General features: G+C 47.3%; 1 protein-coding gene and 1 pseudogene across 1 annotated transcript; one reads left to right on the forward strand and one right to left on the reverse strand.

Annotated features, from left to right (window-relative positions):
• Positions 1-1,395: 1,395 nt before the first annotated feature.
• Positions 1,396-9,868, forward strand: LOC124653790 (AUGMIN subunit 5-like). The gene is made up of 10 exons (XM_047192855.1): positions 1,396-1,856; positions 3,960-4,508; positions 5,057-5,198; positions 5,632-5,808; positions 6,252-6,461; positions 6,810-6,995; positions 7,104-7,263; positions 7,810-8,011; positions 8,855-8,987; positions 9,512-9,868. Exons 1-10 carry the CDS (start codon positions 1,396-1,398, stop codon positions 9,662-9,664), a joined length of 2,373 nt encoding a protein of 790 aa, XP_047048811.1. The 3' UTR covers positions 9,665-9,868.
• A 6,989-nt stretch (positions 9,869-16,857) lies between these two features.
• Positions 16,858-18,503, reverse strand: LOC124656840 (annotated as a pseudogene).
• Positions 18,504-19,919: the final 1,416 nt, after the last annotated feature.

Consider the following 19,919-nt stretch of genomic DNA (forward strand, 5'->3'; position numbering starts at 1 on the left):
GCTCGTGCACGATTGGGATTATTCCCACGTTAGAAAGTCTACGGACTATAAATATGTATCTAGGGTTTATGGAATAAACAACAATCACGTTCACCACAAACCAATCTAGGCGCATCGCCAACTCCCTTGTTTCGAGGGTTTCTTCCGGGTAAACATCATGCTGCCTAGATCGCATCTTGCGATCTAGGCAGTAACGTTTATTCGTTGTTCATGCGTTGCTCGTGCTGAAGCCTTGTTGATGGCGAGCAACGTAGTTATCATAGATGTGTTAGGATTAGCATTGTTCCGTCGTATCGTATGCTTTCGTCCATGCAACCCTTAGACGTCTAGCCGCCCTTACGCCTGTCTTAGGTGTAAGGGCGACACCCCGCTTGATCGTTATTTAGTAGATCCGATCCGTTATGATTGCTCCTTGTTCTTCAAGGATTAGTTTAATATCTCGCATAGTTAGGCCTTACAAACGGGTTGAAGGATCCAAGTGGCACGTAGGGTGTAGTTTGCTAGCCCTAGACAGGATGTTCCGGGATCAACTTCATGTTGGTTTTTAGGCCTTGTCTAGGGTCGGTTTATGATCACCGTGCGTGGCCGCCAGGCTCAATCACGCGTAGGATGTTCCGATTATGTGGTGAAAACCCCAAATCGTAGTAGGTCGTTTTAGCTTTACTAGGAAAATGCCCGCGCGTTGCAGCGGAACCTTCCATCCATCAAGTAACATCTCTCGTGATTTGATTCAATTTTCAAGAAAACATGCCCGTTGTAACAAAAGATAAAAAGCTACACTATAGAGACATAAAAAGTAAGTTATTGGTTGGTGATTTGTCTCGCAAAACCACCTCAATCATTTGATCATCTGCTCAAACACCGGCAACGCCGAGGAATTCTCCTATGAATTCCCAACAATGTACACTTGCATAAACATTTGAATTGAGATTTAGCACGTTGCGTAATTCATCATCAGCTACTTTCAAGATTTTGTTTCACGAATTTTTTAGTATGCCAGGAGCACTAGGTCTCGGAAGCGAAAATGCGTTTCGGTCGAGTTCTCCCTTGAAAAAAAAACATTCGCAGAAACATTTGTACGAACAAGATTTTGCCTCTGCCTTGTCTCTCGTCAGATACAGTCGGTCTCACAGCATTTGGAAACACCGACCACCGTCGGGCTCCATCTGTCTTCCCTGTTCGAAGCTCGGACGGCCGTTCACGGGGTACCAGACAGCCGTCCCGCGCCGGCGCCGTGACCTCACGCCGTCGCTCCCTCCGCGAGATCCAAGCGAAGGCTCAGGAGAAAGTTTCAAAAACACCACTCGCACTCCCTCCCTCCACTACCCACCGCCAATCCAACCCAACCCCTCGCCCAGATCGGCCCGCCTAGGGTTCCCCCGGCCGGCGCCGGCGATGCCCGCCTCCTCCGTCTCAGGGGGCAGCGGCCCGGGCGGCGTCTCCCCCGACGCCATCATCGAGTGGCTGCAGGACGAGATGGGCTACCCGTCCGCGCCGCCCGCCCCGGACCAGCTCCGCAAGATCTGCCGCGGCAACATGCTCCCCGTCTGGTCCTTCCTGCTCCGCCGCGTCCGCTCCGAGCGCACCGTCGCCACCGCGCGCCGCAACATCCTCGTCCACGGCGTCGCCGCCAGGCGGGCCCGCGAGGGCGGACTCGGCGCGGGCGGGGGCGCGGGCGGAGGCGACGCCGCCGCCAGGGAGGCCGAGGCCCGCGAGCGCGACCTCGCCGCAGAGGAGGCCGAGCGGCTGCGCGGGGTCGTGCGCAGGCAGCGCAAGGAGCTGCGCGCACGCATCGCCGAGGTCGCGCGCGAGGAGGCCGAGCGCAAGCGCGTCCTGGGAGAGCGATCCAGTGCAAGGTACCCCAAGAACTATCCACGGCTTGATTTCATAATTCTTCTATTGGAGAGATATGGGGATGGAATTGGAGCCGCATTTTGGTTTTATGAAGTTTTGCTCCTTGACCTATTTACTGACAGGAATGCCTCAAAATCTTCGACTTAGCACTCACTGACTGTCAATACTTTGCTGGCATAATAGAAATGCATGAAAATCTACTGATAGAGTTGATTGAAACTGTCACTCGTTATTGGATTTTAATGGGGGAAAACAAGGTTTGATTTATTATAAGGGGTGTTCAGGCTGATGGCATCCAAAAGGCTGACTGGCACATACCCGATGTGGGGATTATACTCATGCTGCATTGTGGTCTTAACTTTTTCAGCTTTGCTAATAAGTCTATTGGTAGAAACGATTGAAAATGTAGGACCTTAATATTTAATGTCTGCCGCTATACTTTACTGATTCTAATATAAATGCATGAAAATTACCTGATAGAACTAGTAGGGGCACAAACGAACTATCCACGGCTCGAATTGATGATTCTATTCGGGGATGAAATGGGCGCTACATTTTGGTTTTAGGTTTTGCTGCCTGCTGTATATTTACTGACAGGAGTGCCTGAAAATCTTCTGTCAATACTTTTCTGGCATAATAGAAATGCATGAAAATCTACTGATAGAATTGATTGAAACTGTCACTCATTATTGGATTTCAATGGGGGGAAGCAAGGTTTGATTTATTAGAAGGGATGTTCTGGTTGATGGCACCCACCCAAAAAATTGATACATAGTACTGATGCTACATTGTGGTCTTCACTTTTTCAACTTGCCAAGTCTATTGGTAGAAATGATTGAAAACACATGACCTTAATATTTACTGACTGTCGCTATACGTTACTGGTTCTAATATAAATGCATGAAAATTAACTGATAGAACTGCTTGAAAGTGTCACTGTTGAGTTGATTTTAATGGAACAAAAAGGTTTGATGTATTAGAAGGGATGTTCAGGTTGATGCCACCCAAAAGGTGAACGCGTAGTAGGCATGGGGATTATACTCACTATACATTGCAGTCTTCACTTTTGCAGCTTGCTTAATTAATTGATACAAGTGCCTGAAAATGTAAGCCTTAATATTTACCGACTGTCGCTACTTCACTGATTCTGGTAGAAATGCACGAAAATCTACTGATAGAGGTTGCTTAATAGTGTCACTCTTGAGTTGAGTTTAATGGGAAAAAAAGTTTGATGTACTCCAAGGGATGCAACGCAAAAGACTAACAGATATTAGAACCACTGCAAAGTATCGGTTGCAGTTCATGGCCGCTCTAAGTCCTGTTTCATCAATTAAACGACATTAGCTATTTCCTGTCAACTTCTAATGATTCTGCAAGCTTGCGAACAATTTGTAGGAGCATGCACAGATACCCTTATTGCTACACTGCTGTTTATACTTGTGTATGGCTGTATTGTGGCTACCTTTTTGTTTCTTCTCCTATTCCTAGGACATGCTGACTTTCTAATTTTATTAGCAATACATTGATATAGTTAATGATTTCTGCGTAAATCATTGGTCCTGTTGACCCATATTAGCGTGACTGTGTGAGGCAGTTGACACTTCAGTTTCACTTGATTAACATGAAAAATGATGTATTTTCATATGATAAATGGTATCTGCACGTTGTTTATGCCCAGCAAACAATGTTCCCAAATTCAGTATCTGGTATTTTATTCGGTCACCCATCCTTTAGTGTTTAATAATTTTATGTGGCCTAAACACTGATTGTACGCCTATCAGGTAGAGGCAGGATCCTTGCAGTCATGCAGTAGACCTGTTTTTGGAAGGAACTGCAGTGAATTTCATTCATGTACTACCATAGAATACAGAAGTCACCCTTTAAATGTTGTTTAGACTAGTTCTGGCATGAACTTGAATATGCAAATAATTTCAGAAATTCATTTCAGCCATGCTGATATAATATTTGTTCAGAAAAGACCAGAGCTGAAATTTCATGTAGAACTGCTTTTTTTTGCTTCACGATTTTGATGTTTTCGAATGATGTTCCACAACTTCAGTCTGACTGAAAGAATAAAATAATAATTCCATTTTTTTTAACCTTAGGCACAAACAAGTTATGCTCGAGGCATATGATCAGCAATGTGACGAAGCTTGCAAAATATTTGCTGAATACCAGCGACGTCTGCATCAGTTTGTGAACCAAGCAAGAGATGTGCGAAGATCAAGTATAGGTGTGGCTGGATCTGTAGATGCTATTGAGGAGATGCAGTTGCAGAGCGAGCGAGATGACCTTTACTCAAGTGTCAAAAGTAACAGGCTGTCAGAAGATCTTGCCCTTGTAGAGACCTCGCGTGAAAGGAGTATCCGAAAGGCATGTGAAACACTTGCTGCAGATATGGTTGAAATGATTCGGAGTTCGTTTCCAGCATTTGAAGGGAATGGCATTAATTCAAGTTGCCAGTTAGACGTGGCAAAGCTTGGCACTGATTTGGATGGTGAAATACCAGCAGATGTTAAAGCTGTGGCATTAGATTCCCTGAAAAATCCTTCCTTGTTACTGCAATCGATCAATGCGTATACGTCACGTATGAAATTGCTTGTACATAAAGAAACAGAAAAGATTGACATACGTGCTGATGCAGAACTCTTGAGGTACTGTGTTTTTTTCCGTTTATCCTATTCTTATTTCAAGAACAGACATGCAAGAGCTAGATATTCCTGCCACGTAATGATTATTCTGTGCATAATTTTTTTCAGTAACTTCTGATCGTTTTGGTTGTCTAGTTATATTCTCATGAATTTAATCCTGTGGCTGTAGCTTTGCTTCTTCAAGAGTGAATTCTATTATAATTGGAGATTTTATGTACCTTTCCAAACCAAACAAGTAGACTGTACCATTTGGTCTCTGTACTGAACTGCTTTGCTATTATACAAAGCGTTTGACAAACATTGGTTGTATGCTATCATTGGAAAGGTACATCTACTTATTGAAAACAAACAAGTAGATGTACCATCAATGGTACAAACATTTGGCGCATAATTTATACAAACGTTAGAATTGCACTTTTAGAGAGATTCTTTTTAGTTTTATTGTTTTTTGGTCTTTGTACTGAATTGCTTTGCTAAATATAAAAACTTGCTAAGTTGCTTATATTTCTTTGGGTTAGATGTTAACCAGATATACAAACTCTTGTTCCTAGGTATAAGTACGAAAATGAGCAGGTCATTGATGCCGCTTCAACTGACGCAAGCTCACCCTTACCATATCAGGTGTATGGCAATGGAAAGATTGGATCAGAGTTGTCGACCCGAGGAACATATGACCAGCTGCTAGAGCGACAGGTACCCTCCTTGAGAGATAGTTTAAAGCCCCAGTAAAATATTATTTCTGTTGGAAAGAGTGCACTGATATTATTTCTGTTGGATACATGGACCTCTCTTCTAGTTCTACACCCTTTCCTGTATGCAAATTGTCACTTTTTTTTATTATTTTCTGCATTCCATTACTTCATCTGTTCATTCTCAGAAATGAATGTGAAGTTATCACTTTGGATTTTTTATTCTAGAGTGGCCTTTCTATTTTCTCCTAGACATTTCTCAATTGTGCTTGTTATCCTGTTCTCTTACCAAAAAAGTTTCATGATTACGTCTATCTCTTCTTTCCCCACTGGCTACACTTAAATTTTATTTTGTGCATGATACTTAGATCCTCATCCCAGCAAGGCACATGAAACCGAAGTTAACTCCTGTATTGCATCTGTCTCTGTCTTTGCAGAAAGAACATGTTCAGCAGTTCTTAGCCACAGAAGATGCTTTAAATAAAGCTGCAGAAGCTAAAGCTCTAAGTCAGAAGCTCTTGCAGCGGCTCCATGGAACTGTTGATACGACTGGAAGTAAGAAGCTTCCTACTGGGAACACCCCACAGAACGTGACCAACAGCAGGCACTTGGAGGTACGAGTTCAGAATGTCATCATGATATGATAAATGCCATATAAGATGCCCTTTTTAAAATGCCACTCTAAATTTGTATGCTTGTAATGAATAGCAAAATAACAACATATGTTCGTAAAGAAAAAAACATTCCAGTTTCATACTAAGTTCAAATAAGCCGTCCACTGCCAGGAAACCTTTTTTAACAATAGGACGTGCTTATAGCTTGAGACCATGCATTCATGTAGGCACTTATAGTTTATTTTGACACCTGACACTGTTCAAGACACACTGGTTAGGTTTCTACAAAATCGTATTGAAACTTTTGAGTTAAAAGCTGCATGCGCTTGCTGCTTGTAAGCTAACCAGTTATGCATTACCCCTTTGCAATATATCATTATACAAAATAAAAACGTTGTATAAGCTATTATCTTTTCCTGATAGTGTTGGCTACCTTATTTTAGCTGGATGTTTGGGCCAAAGAAAGAGAAGTTGCTGGATTGAAGGCAAGCTTGAATACATTAACATCAGAGGTGCAACGTTTGTATAAATTATGTGCTGAGTGGAAAGAAGCGGAAGATTCTCTGAAAAAGAAGTGGAAGAAAATTGAAGAGTTTGACGCTCGTCGATCAGAACTCGAGTGCATTTACAGTGCTCTTCTACGGGCCAATATGGTTAGTTTGGATTGTGTTTTTTATCTTTCAACACTAGAATTTTTTGATATGACATGAGCATATAAATGAAAGGCAATTTCAAGTCTTCACTATTGCCAGCATGATTAGCAACTTAGCATCAGCTGCAGTAGTGCAATGAGCTAAAGTAGTATATTGTCACTTGAATTAAGATTTTTCTATCGGATTTGTGGGCCATAATTGCTGGCAGCTTTATGGTGGTTACAAGAGCTAGGAGGTCAAGAGAATTATTTTACTTGTGGTACGGGGTGGGGACTCATTGTATTTCCTCTTTCCAATACAATAAATGTGTTTATTTCTCGCAAGATGATACTGAATTGTCATGTATAGGAAGCGTCAGCATTTTGGGAGCAACAACCGTTATCTGCTAGAGGATATGCATCAAGGACAATCATCCCTGCATGCAATGCGGTGGTAGACATGTCAACTAACTCGAGAGATCTCATTGAGCGAGAATTAGTCGCGTTTGGTCAAAGTTTGGAGAACAGCTTATGCAGGTTACCGGCAACTCCTCAGGTTGGTAGCATATTGAGTTTATTGCTAATTTATTCTTCTGAAAACCGATTGGCCTTTGATTTGCCTTGTTGATCTTTCCATTGCGTTTGCTGATATTTTGCTCTGTAGGCCCTTTTGGAGGCTGTGGGTTCTAATGGTGCTACAGGATCAGAAGCACTCGCAGCTGCTGAAAAACATGCTGCTATGTTAACTGCGAGAGCTGGTGCTAGAGATCCATCTGCCATACCATCTATATGCCGCATTTCTACTGCTCTTCAGTATAATTCTGGTACAGTTTTGTTGGGAGTTCTTCTCTTTCTTTTTCTTGTAATTCTTCTATGTTATAAACCATGTTAAGGCAGAATGTGTCTCTTCCCTCCCCGGCGGTGCGGCCATGTGGGTCTCCATGCCGGCTCTGATTTGAAGTCGGGGTCAGGGAAGGATAAAATATAGTAGTTCTTTTATCCCACAGAAAGTCATCTTAGGTTGCAGTTAGCCAGTAGGACCAAGATAGCATATGTTTATTAGTGAAGGTCTGAAGGTCAAGCCTCCTATCCTATGCTATCGCATACAACTTATGCTACTGTCTGAACAAAATCGATAATTTAGACGGTGTCATCACAAATTAAAGAGAACAGTCAGAACACTTTTAGCACTAACTCTGTTAAAACATATACATTTTCTTATCTGCCTATGCTTGGACTCTCACCGGTTGGCAACAAAGAGTGCTTCCCCTTCCCATGTGCCTTTTTGTCCACTTTGATTATGAACTATTTTGGCGCTCTTCTCTTAGGTTATAGAGACAACTCACTTGTCTTTGGTTTCTTGTTAACAGTCTCGCCAGGAGAAGGCACAGATTCTGGCTTAGCATCAGTTTTGAGTTCGCTGGAGTTTTGCCTAAAACCCTGTGGTTCTGAAGCTAGTATACTAGAGGATCTATCAAAAGCTATTAATGTGGTGCACACACGAAGAAATCTTGCTGAAAATGATCGTGTTTTGCTAAACCGTGCACATCGTGCTCAGCAAGAATACGAAAGGTATGCTATTTTTTCCTGCAGTGGTAGATATTTTCTAAATGGGTCTAGTTTTCACTATTGCAGTCATTTTTCGAGTACAGGTTGTAGGCATGCCGTAGTCATTATTATTTCTGATCTCATTTCTTTGTTGCCATGTCAGCGTGAATATTGATTGTTTTCTCATTTCTTTGTTGGCTTGTTCCTGGTAGTCCTATTCCCCATGCTACAAATAACAGTATGCTGGATTCTTTAGCTAGTATAATCAAAATAGGTCCATGTTATACCATGCCATGCTGAATTTCATCCTAGGTTGTCTTCAACTTTGGGGTGCAACATGTTTTCACTGTTTAGAAAGTGGTGAGTAACATGTTCTCTTCACAGGCAGTTTTGTTGTCATGAAATCTAATCTAAGTTGCAAATACTTTTTTCACACTACATGCTATGTGATAGAAACTCTTGCATTTGTGAATTCACTGACATTCTATAGGACTTACATGGGAAGACATACTCTAACCTTGAATTGATGGGTTTACTTAGCATTATTGTGTTGATACACGGTATTTTGGTCAGGTAACCTCATCTACACTATGGTGATGATTAGACAAATAGAACCCTCTTGCAGCTGATGTCAATGCTAATAATTGTGGATTCTTTTTTATTCAGAAACACTTCTGTAGTATACTTTTATTGGCCCAGAACATTTTACTTTATCTACAGTTCAATGAATAGCATGAGTTCCCTCTAGCCTGCTCATTTGTCTGAAACCAGAGTCATTATTTGTCTTCCCTGTTATTTTGTACCTAGTGAATTTCAGTTATTTGCATTTTTCTAGAATGTTTACTGATGTGCCCGTCCTTTATGTAGAGTGGCAAACTATTGTCTTAAATTAGCTGGCGAACAAGACAAGGTTGTGGCTGAACGGTGGTTGCCAGAACTGAGAAATGCGGTTCAAGAGGCTCAAAGGTGCTTCGAGGACTGCAGACGTGTAAGAGGCTTGGTAAGTACTCCCTCCGGTCGGATTAAATCGACGCGGAGGGAAGCTAAAGCTAACGTATCGCATGCACAGACCCGCGTCGATTAAATAAGTCCAGAGGTAGTAATACTAACTTGCATGCACCAATATAAAAAAAAAACAAAGGTCTGAACTTCAAGGGGATCACAGCAATGCGGTCTCACTGTAATCAGACGAGAGAAATGATAATGCTAGATCTCAGGAACTTTTCCACTCTACCCCTGGGGAAGGAAGAGTGCTTGCGTCAACTGCTTGTTCAGGGAGTACTGTTTTTGCTGTTAGAAAGCCTTCTCAGTTCGCACCCCTATGCCCAAACTCTCCCTTGTGACGTTGATAACTCCTTGTTGCAACCTACCACCCACATCCCACATGAGCAATTGCCTAAGTTGCCTCAAACTCCCCCAGCCATAGCACGTCAGTTGTTTGATTTGTTTGTTCAACACACCGATTGCATTGTACTCTCGTCCATCAACTTGAATTTTCCTTACTGATGATGTTGTAACCTCCAGGTCGATGAGTGGTACGAGCAGCCAGCAGCAACAATAGTTGACTGGGTTACCATTGATGGGCAAAGCGTCGGTGCCTGGATCAATCTCGTAAAACAGCTCCACATGGAGATCTCCAGGCGAACACTTGCCATGTCTTCGGCAGGTGACGATTAGGGAAAGCTGCTTGCTACCACATCTTTTTTTTTATATTTTTGGAGATCTTCATGATTGGTTGGGTTTCTGTCTGCTCCGATAGCTTTGTGCCATATGCTCTTTTGTAATTGTTATACACATCTTTCTTGGTCTAGCTTGTAATTAGTTTATGTATGTGTTCTTGTATGTTGTCATGTGTTCAATGCCAATTTGTTATACTGTGTACTGTTGTTCTGCTTGCTGGTTTGGAGATCCGCACCTCATTTCTGAACTTGTGTGGGTAACTCGCCGTTATACACAAAGGCAAGTTTTTGTAAAGTCATCTAAAAGCATTTGTAACACATGATGTATAATAGGGCGCCCAAAACAGCTGCTCTATAAATTGTACATCACCAAAAAACTAGATTTGTATAATAGGGTTTTAAGAGGAAATGATGGTTGATAACCTGATTTCTCACCTTGCATCTATCCATGCATTAGTTCAGATCATTCCAATTGCTATTATTGGCTGTAAATTTCTTGATCTGCCTATGTTGGTCGTTGCACTTCTCCGCGTAGATTGTTTGAGTGTGTGCTGCTCAATGTTAGGATGCTGCAAACTTCTCGCCGAATCTTAAGCTAGAATGTACGCAGTATGCCACCGCTCCTTCCGATTCTCCTGCGTCCATGTATGCACCGCGTCTTGGTCTGCGAGTCAGGCCGGAGAGGTTCCATTGGAACGTTTCTCCCTTCTAGCACAGTGCTGCGCGTCTTCCCAACCAAGTTGGCCATTCTGTCTGTCGTGCAGCGGCAGCCCAGTAAGCGGTGTCTCCGAAGCTCCGGCCGCCGCTCGATCTCAGGCCTCCTTAGAGCATCTCCAGTCGCGTCCCCCAAACCGCGCCGGATTGAGCGTTTGGGGGACGTGTTTTGTTCGTGCCGCGTTTGGGGGACGTCGCTCCCCAGCCGCCCCCAAACATTTAAAATAATTTTTTGAACACATAAACCATTTATATCAAATGTAGCATATGAAAAAAATGTTTTCGAGGATTGTTTTCAAATTAAATTACAATAAACAATAAAACAAGTAATCAAATATAATAAAAAGGGCTAGATGATACATCAAGGTGCCACGGTATTTCCTTTGATCCTCCACAAATGCTCAACGAGATCAGCTTGAAGTTGCTCATGCACATTGCTGTCACGGATCTCTGCGTGCATGGCGAGAAAATCAGCAAAATCTGCAGGCAACTCATGATCAACCTCTGCGAGAGGGCCTTGACACTCATAGGGGCCAACATGTGACCTAACATGATTCTTGCGGTCATCCTCGATGATCATGTTGTGCATAATCACACAAGCCTGCATCACCTCCCACATTTGGTCGTGAGACCAGCTTAGAGCAGGGTACCGGACAATGGCAAATTGTGCTTGAAGCACACCAAATGCCCGCTCGACATCCTTCCTGCAAGCCTCCTGTCGTGTAGCAAAGTGAGAATTCTTCGGACTCGATGGATTCGAGATTGTTTTGACAAAAGTGGCCCATTTTGGATATATACCATCGGCTAGATAATAGCCTTTGGTATATTGGTGGCCATTGATCTCATAGTTGCATGGTGGAGCATGCCCTTCCACTAGTCTGCTGAACACCGGAGACTGCTGCAACACGTTGATGTCATTGTGTAATCCCGACATGCCAAAGAAATAATACCAAATCCATAGGTCATAATCTGCCACAAATTCAAGCACCACACTGCAATACCCATGACGCCCTTTGTATATACCTTGCCAAGCAAACGGGCAGTTCTTTCATGACCAGTGCATGCAATCGATGCTTCCAAACATTCCAGGGAATCCTCTGGCAGCATTTTGTGCCATGATCCTTGCAGTCTCTTCCTCAGTTGGCCCTCTCAAGTAGTATTTGCCAAACTTTCCCACCACAGCTCGGCAAAACTTGTACATGCACTCAATGGCAGTAGACTCACTCATGCGAAGGTAGTCGTCCAGTGTATCGGCAGGTGCTCCGTATGCAAGCATCCTCATGGCGGCGGTGCACTTCTGAATGGATGAGAACCCGAGAACGCCTACGCGCGTCGAGCTTGAGCTTGAAGTAGGGGTCGAACTCTCGAACGCCGTGGAGGATATTCATAAACAGGCCCTTGCTCATCCTGTACCGGCGCCGAAAATTGTCGGCATGTGTTGCCTCGTCGGCGAAGTAGTCGTTGTGCGGCATGGCATGCCCCTCCATCCTCTCGCCGGGGCTTCGACTTCCTTCTTCCCGGCCTTGATCCTCCGCGGCGCGGCCTCTTCCTCTTCTCCGCCTCGGCGTCAAGCATGTCCCGGAGGGACGCGATGATCGGCAAATGCTCCCGCAGGTCGTCGTCGAACGCTTGCTCGTCCTCCAGCCAGCAGGGGCAACCATCTCATCGTCGCTGTCCATGGCTAAAGCAAAATCAATGGTTAAAATTGCGCCGAGGCAGACGACGCAACAAACAGCGACCAATCGCGCCTACCCGGCAAGTCGTCGAGCACCTTCGTGCGCGGAGGTGGGGCGGATTTGACGGCGCGTTCGGGAGGCGCCGGCGACGCGGCGGCGGCACGACCGGCGGGAGCCCCGGCCGCGACAACGGTGCTGACTCGCAGCACAGATCGGACGCCCAAACGGCCGGGAAATCCAGCGGCGGCGGTGGGGTGGGAGGCGCGGGAAGGAAGGAGCGACGAGAAAAGAGGCGCGAACCAACGGTTTATGCAAATAGTCGCCGACATGTGGGAGCCCGCCTCGCTTGCGTTGTGTCCGGCGTCCCCGGAGCGTCCCCCGTGGGACGGGGACGGGCTCGGGGCGCCGGACACCGTATCGGGGCGCGCCGGACAAAAATGGGCTTTGGGGGACGCGGCTGGAACGCTTTTTTTGTCCGGCGCGCCCCAAATCGCTTTGGGGGACGGTTTGGGGGACGCGACTGGAGATGCTCTTAGCAGCCTCGTCTCCGACAAGCTCCGTTAGCTGTACGTGTACCGGAGAAAGAGGTACGACCACATCTACAGTTGCGTCCACTTTAGCTTCACGTCAAGTCTGTAAGTGCACCTGATCGTTTCTATTACTAGCAGTCTCACTTGGTAAATCTGTGTCTGCACTAGCTTGTTCAGTACATGACTTATCTAGTACATCTACAGATTGTCTTGGTTGCTTCTGCTAGTGTATCTTGCTATGATTAATCTGTTCAGCAGCAGCAACATCATGATCTTTATTTAGCTGCCATGTTGTTATGTTATCACTAGCTCCATATATAGACAGTACTAGTACGGTATCTGATGCACCCGGTCTCGATCGAAGATCCAACCGGTTCTATATATAGATTTGATGCTACATCAGTTTCGAAATTTTCCAGTTCATAGATTAGATCCACATTTGCCATACAAATTTGTACATCATGATCCCCGACCGGTCCAAATTAGTGTAGAAATCCATAAGGACGCGTTTGGTAACCTGCATCCAATTCGTGTCTCACTGCGCTAGCGAGATGGGCTCACCTGCGTGTCGCGAATTGGCCATGGAAAAGACGGGTCGTTTGGTAGCCTGTGCGGCCTTTTAGCGCCGGAGAAGGAATCCAGACCTCAACGTTTGGTTGCCCGTTGTTGCCCGTTTACAGTACTTTCTTTCCTGCTTGTGCAGCCCACATCCTGTTTGGTTGCAGATAGCTCAGTGCACATCAGATTCAGTTCATCACAAAAGGTGCTGGTAATACACAACAACTACTTAGTGGGCGATGCATCACGAGCGAAGTAACTACTTCGTGATTCACCACAGGTTCATCACACGAGGGGTTAGTATATAACACCTCGAACAAGTTTATCATTATAGACCGGGGATCAGGTTGTAGCAAGTCCTAGCTTATGGAGGGATACAAGATCACCTCCCAAAGTCAGCAGATCATGATGAAGGAATCAGAAGCACTAAGCAGGAAACTGGTTGCGAAGCCAGGTCCTAAGCCAGCTCCTCCTCTCCGGTGGCTGCAGCTTACGGTAGACAGCATACTATGCTTCATTGTCTGCAATGAAGTCGATAGCCCTGGCCAGCAAGTTAGGCTGGAACAGCTGCGCCTTGCACACAGACCGGGGAGTGAAGATCGTCTTCATCTGATCGTAGTTTGTGATCGCGGTGCCGATGTACTGACGGTGCTTCGGGTAGCCCTGCAATCCACAAGAAACAACTGTTAGTGCGGACGACATTCACATATATACTTTTAGATTTATGCAGGAACTCAATGAGGCTTCATACCTGGATGTACTCATCCGCCGTCTCTTCATCACCGCCCTAGAAGAAACAACCATCTTCGCTCCAATCCAGAATGCGATCGGACTTCATCTTCATAATGATGCTCCACTTCGTCCTCCAGTTTCTGATATGGTTGTACAGCTGAAGAGTGGTGACATGTACGCCATCGAATGCAAGAACATACGTGGCTACCTTCTTCATCTGCTGCTCCTTGAATCCCATGTTGAAGCAGACGTCGCTACGGACGAGCTGAACCAACCGGTTCAACACAAACTCTGATAGCTCAGGTTTCCAAACCATGGCTGGTTTGCTTGCAATCAGACATGGCTGAGCATTCACAGTAGGCGCAGACAGATCGGGGGAGCCTAAAGGTATGATCGCCTACATGACAAACACTAGCAGATCAATGAACTACCACTACCACATGGACATCCTTAAGCACTAGCATATCAATGAACTATCACCACAACCAGTACCACATCCACATCCACATCCTTAAGCAGTACCACATCAACGAACTACTACTACAACATCAATGAACAACGAGATAAGTAAGAGCGGCCTTACAGTTAAAGGAGCCACACGTAGCACCGAGGTCGGGGACGCAGGGGACCCTGGCGAAGATGCAGGCAACACCACCGTCCCAGTGGAAGAGTCAACGGCGACAACGGTCCCCGTCGTAGAATCAGATGCAACCTAGACAACCTCCACCGGCGACGAAGGAATGTCCTACAATGGATTCGTTCAGACCCCGCTTGTATACCCAAAAGATCTAGATCTAAGGCTAGGGTTTGCAGAAGCTTACCACAACCGAAGTCATCGACGTAGACGAAGAAGACGACCATCCTCCGCGGCCAGTAGCCGCCGCCACAACCACCGTCGCCACCGCAAGCCTCGCCGACCGTGCGGGTGAGGTATAGCCGGCCATGTCGCTAGATCGAGAACGGTGGATGAGCTCGAAATGAGGGAAAATGGGGGATTTGGATTTCGGTGAGAGAGCTGCTCCTATATACGGTGGCGAAAATTCAAGCCCGGTGAACGAATTCATCCCGCCGAGATTTCGCCGTCCCGCGCGAGCTCCCATCATCTCCCGTGGTGGCTCTGCGAGGACGCCGCGTTCTCCACTTCTGCGGAAACGGGAGTGGCTCGCTAGAAACGGCCGAACCGGTTTGAGGTTCGTACAAGAACACTGCCTCGGCCAGGCATCCAAACGAACCAAAAATTGCTAGCCCGATACGAACCAAGGAGCATGCAGACTACCAAACACATCCTAAAACAAGAGATCTAGGCTTCAGATCGTACACGGCGGCGCACGCGAAGCTCCAGGTCGCGACGCACGCCTTGGACGGCAGCATCAACTCCCCGCGCGAAGGACGCCTACACAACAAGAGCACTGGCCTCATACGCGGGCTCTTCTACATCGTCTCGTCCGCCGCGTCTCGCGCAGAGTTTGACATTAGCAGGTACCATCGACACCGTCTTCAGGAGCCGCATCAGCAGCGCACGCGTGGAAGAGCACCAGGCAGCTGGAGCAGCAGCTATAGCCGCGCCAGCGCCAGCGCCACGCACCTGATGCAAAATTTTGCTACTGCAAGGCACAGCCAGAAGACGCGGGCACAGACGACACCAAGGGCATATGACGCCTCGCACAACTACGGCATCGACTACGGGAGGGCGGACTCCCGCCAGTCGGCACATCGCCTATCGAGAACCGGACTATATACACTGCGCCGAGCCACGACAGCCAGATGCACGACTACACCAAAATCTTCGCCGAGCCAGGTATCATCGAAACATCATCGCCAAGGTCTACATCACCATATGTGGTTGCCATCGACATCTACGACAATGTCTAGCCGCCGCAGTAGATCCCTTCCCCCGCTGCACTACGACACAAAAAAACCCGCCGTTGTAGATTCCTGTCTCCGCCGCACTACGATACAAAAACCCATCATCGCCATCCCTGTTGGCGCTACACAATAACCCTAGATCTCTGCTGCCGTCGCCGCATAAAACCTAAAACTCGGTTACCTAAAATGCGCAAAAAGAAAAAGAAAACATTGACCACACCCACCGTCGACAACGGCTATATCACATTCGGCTACCTCGACATCGACATCAACGACAACGATAACATCTGCAGATACACATCGTCATCAACTCAGCGTCCGCGTCATTATTTGCGTCCAAGACACTCCCGCTACCGTGGGAGTGAAGAGAAGGCACCAGAAGGGAACGCTGATAATGATAAGGAGGAGAAGAGGATGAAACGCGAGACTTCAAATCCAATCGCAGTCGTCTTCACTCCCCTACGACTAAGGAGAAATGTTAGAATACACATATACGACTTGGACTAGATCATCTTGCGTACCAAGTTGTTAGATTTCTTAGCCTCTAAATCTTGTACCTCTATATATAACCCTGGAGGGTCGCCGCAAGATCGCAACAAACACGAAAACAGAAATTAGAGATTCTACAATTTCTTCAGGTTGCTTCTGTTAGCATATCTTGCCGTGGTTAATCTGTTCAGTACCAGCAACATCATGATCTTTATTTACCTGACATGTTGTTATGTTATCACTAGCTCCATAGACAGTACTACTATGATATCTGGAATGCTATCTCGTGCACGCTGATTATACATGGACTAGTGCTCTTGATTTATTCATCATTAGTTAAATTTTGGTGCAAGCTATTACAGAAAGTACTAGTCTGATGCACACCTTGCTTTCTCATTGCATGCTACTTCCAACATGTTTACCATATGAACAAACATTATTTCGCTCTCATTTGCAGTTCTACATACTGAAAATGATTTATATATATGAATGCCATGCCTCAGGAACAAGTCCCTACAAGAATTTTCATTTAGATACTTTGAACACAATTGACATATAGACGAATGATTAATTGTAAACCCATATATATATACAAACAAATATCGGATACTCTAGATGACAGATTCCTAGTCTAGAAGAGTTCCCACCGCGTTCGTCCGCAGTGCCTCCACGTCCACGTCCTGTACCAAGTGCACCTGCTTGGACGCCCACACGAGCACATCAAGAACCCCAGCCTGCGCAAGCTCCTCCTTCTCGGGGACATTCAGGGCAATGGCGCAAAGCAATATAAGAGCATGAATTTGCAGCTGCTTGTCCCCAAGGTACACGAGCAGAACAAGGTGCTGTGCCCCGCCAGCGTCGACGATGGCCTTGCTGTGGTTTACATGCAGGTGGTTCCCAGTGCAGACGAACTTGGTGAGCGCGAGCATGGCTTCTCTGGTGACGGAAGGCTCGCGGTTATCGAGCAGCTCCACTAGAAGGCCAACCACACGTCTGATCTGGCTTGCCGTGAACGTGCGCGATAGACAGCCGAGGGAGGTGATGCACGGAAGTAGCAGCGGATCATCGGACTCCCCCTCACGCACAATGCGGAGTAGCTGCTCCGTCACGGCCGCCTTGCCGGGCTTGAACGCGGACTGTCGCAGCGCGAGGTTAAGCTCCGCGACACGGGCGATCTCCATGATCGTCATGGTGTAGTAGTAGAACTGTAGCTCGCTGCGTCTGTCACTCTTGTCGAGGAGCCTGGTGAAGCAAAGGATGTCGCCGGACTCTACGATGCTTTGGCACACGCCTGCATGACCTCGGGCGAGCTTCCATAGAGCCTTGACTGCCATGGTCTTCATGCGTGCCTTGGCGCGGCCGCATCCTCGATCTGCTGGCCTTGGCGCATCTTGGCAAGCACAACTGAGTGCAGCGACGTCATGGGCTCCGGCGTGTCATCGAGGAGACTGATCAGGAGCCGAACGGCGTTTGTCTGTGCGAGCGAGTCCTGCAATCTCCGGTTGTGCTGCGCAAGCAAGGCGATGGCCTCGGCGACCGCGGCCCGCACGCGCATCGACGGCTCCTTCAAGGCAGCGGCATAGACGAAGCATACGTCGGCACGGAGTAGCTTGTCCACACTCTCCTCGTCGTGGCCAAGGCCAAGTAGCCCAAGCGCAGTCGCCGCAGCCTCCTTCCCATCATCGGTGCCAGCCTTGAGCAGGTTAACGAGGGGCCGGACGCCGTCTTCTTGGACAATGAGCTCTGCGAAGCGTGGGTTGTCCCGGGCGAGGGAGGCGAGGCTCGAGGCCGAGTCCGCCCGCACGGCGCGGCTGCCGGTGCGCACCCGCGCTATGTGGTCCCAGACCAGGAAGAGCTTGGGGTCGCCACGCAACATGTTTGGTAGACCGAGCATGTCGCCGTCGGTGTGCGGGGAGGAGATGCGGAGCAGCCAGGCGACGTCCGCGAGCGCGGCGTTGAGCACCTCGAGGGTACGCCGGACCGTGGGCACGAGACTGAAATTGAAGGCCAGGAAACGGCGGAGGCGGGAGTGGTGACACTCGAAGCACCTGCCAGCCATGACCAGCGCGTCCATAGCGACGGGTATGATGCGCTCGGCGGGGCGTTCGTACAGGTCAGTCCTTGTCGCCAGCCGCAGCGCCGCCGCGAGCTTCCTTACGCGCGAGCATAGCTCGATGCATTCCGGCAGGCACTTGGTCGAGCCCGTCTTCGCCGCCACTTGGTCGGCGAGTGCGATCGCCGTCGTCAGCATCGTCTTCACACCCTCTGCCATTAGTTCTTTCCCTTGTCGGCTCCCCAGCTGCACGCTTGTTTTTCGAATGGTGGTGCTCACCAACAGCTCAAAGTGAGAAAGCTAGAGTTATTACAAGTAGGAGATGCTAGCGCCGCAATTCGTGGTTTCGAAGCTGAACTGAACCCCTGAGATCGAGCTTAAATTGGCCATTCTCCTCCGCCACACGCCTCTGACTGAGCCTGGAAGAAAATACCGCCGAGTTGCCACGAACTTCCTCTCACAAACATAAAAGAAAAGCCACGAACTCCCGATTAGAAGGAAGCTGCCTTTTTTGGTATCTAATCTTCCTTAGAGAGCAAGAGACGAGCCAGGAGAGGGAAAGGACGATGGCTGCGTCAGCTGGTGGAGAAGACGCGGCCATGAATCTCCTTTTAATACCTGGTGCACCTTTACCGCTTTCCCAGCTCTCCTTTTATTTCTCAACTTGGTATGAAGCGATTCCATGAGTGATGGACTCCTTCTAAACTTCAAGGTCTTGATTTGATTTTTTTTTTTTGAAATGGAGGTTTTATCCTCAGCATTCAAAGGATGCACATAACTTTTTTAAGGTTATTCAACAAAGCTTTACAACAGAGATACAACTCGTAGCCGCCAACCGATCAATACCGCTACACCTACAAGAAGGGGTGATCATGAACATGACCAATACCCTAACATCACACCAACGCACATCATCTAAAAAACAAACTGAAAGCCTGACCAAACCGCCCATTAGCGAGTAAGGAGCACAACCGGTCTAGCATAGCCTCAACACGCAAGGCCTTGCAAGGCCTGCAGTCGACGCTGTCATGATGCCAGACGGCGCCACCGCCCTGTGCGCATCCATCATCCCGCGTACATCGCCGGTACCCCGCTGCACCATGCTGCCAGGACTTGTCGTCGTAGATGGTAGATGACACGCCGCTCCACCTTGGTCCCTGTTGTGGGTATACTTTATGGGTATATCAACAGCGTGGCCTAGATCCGGCAAGCCCGGGTGGCCCATAGACGGTGATGGTGGCATGTGGCCCATCGGGCGGCCCAATTGCTGTAGATCAAGATGGATGAAGTCCAGCCCAGATAACAGGAGCCGGATCTCAACCGACCTATGAAGATAGTCGGATCCGTGAAGGCCCATGAAGTTTTCGGATCCAATACGGCGCATAAGGAAAGGTGGATCCTTGACGTGCACGACAATGTAATATTCCATAGTTAGGCATCTTGTATTCCGGCTAGGACTCCTTGTAAACCCTAGATCCAGACGTCTTTATAAGCCGGATCATGGGAGCCCTAGAGGCACAACCACAACTCATTGTAACAACGCGAAAGCGCCCATATAATTCTCGACAAGCAGCAGTAGGCCCTGTCATCGTGCAGGTGTTCCGAAGCTGGGTAATTCGCGTATCACCGTCCCGA

Source organism: Lolium rigidum, chromosome 5, assembly GCF_022539505.1.
Source record: "Lolium rigidum isolate FL_2022 chromosome 5, APGP_CSIRO_Lrig_0.1, whole genome shotgun sequence".
In the NCBI taxonomy this organism is placed as follows: domain Eukaryota; kingdom Viridiplantae; phylum Streptophyta; class Magnoliopsida; order Poales; family Poaceae; genus Lolium; species Lolium rigidum.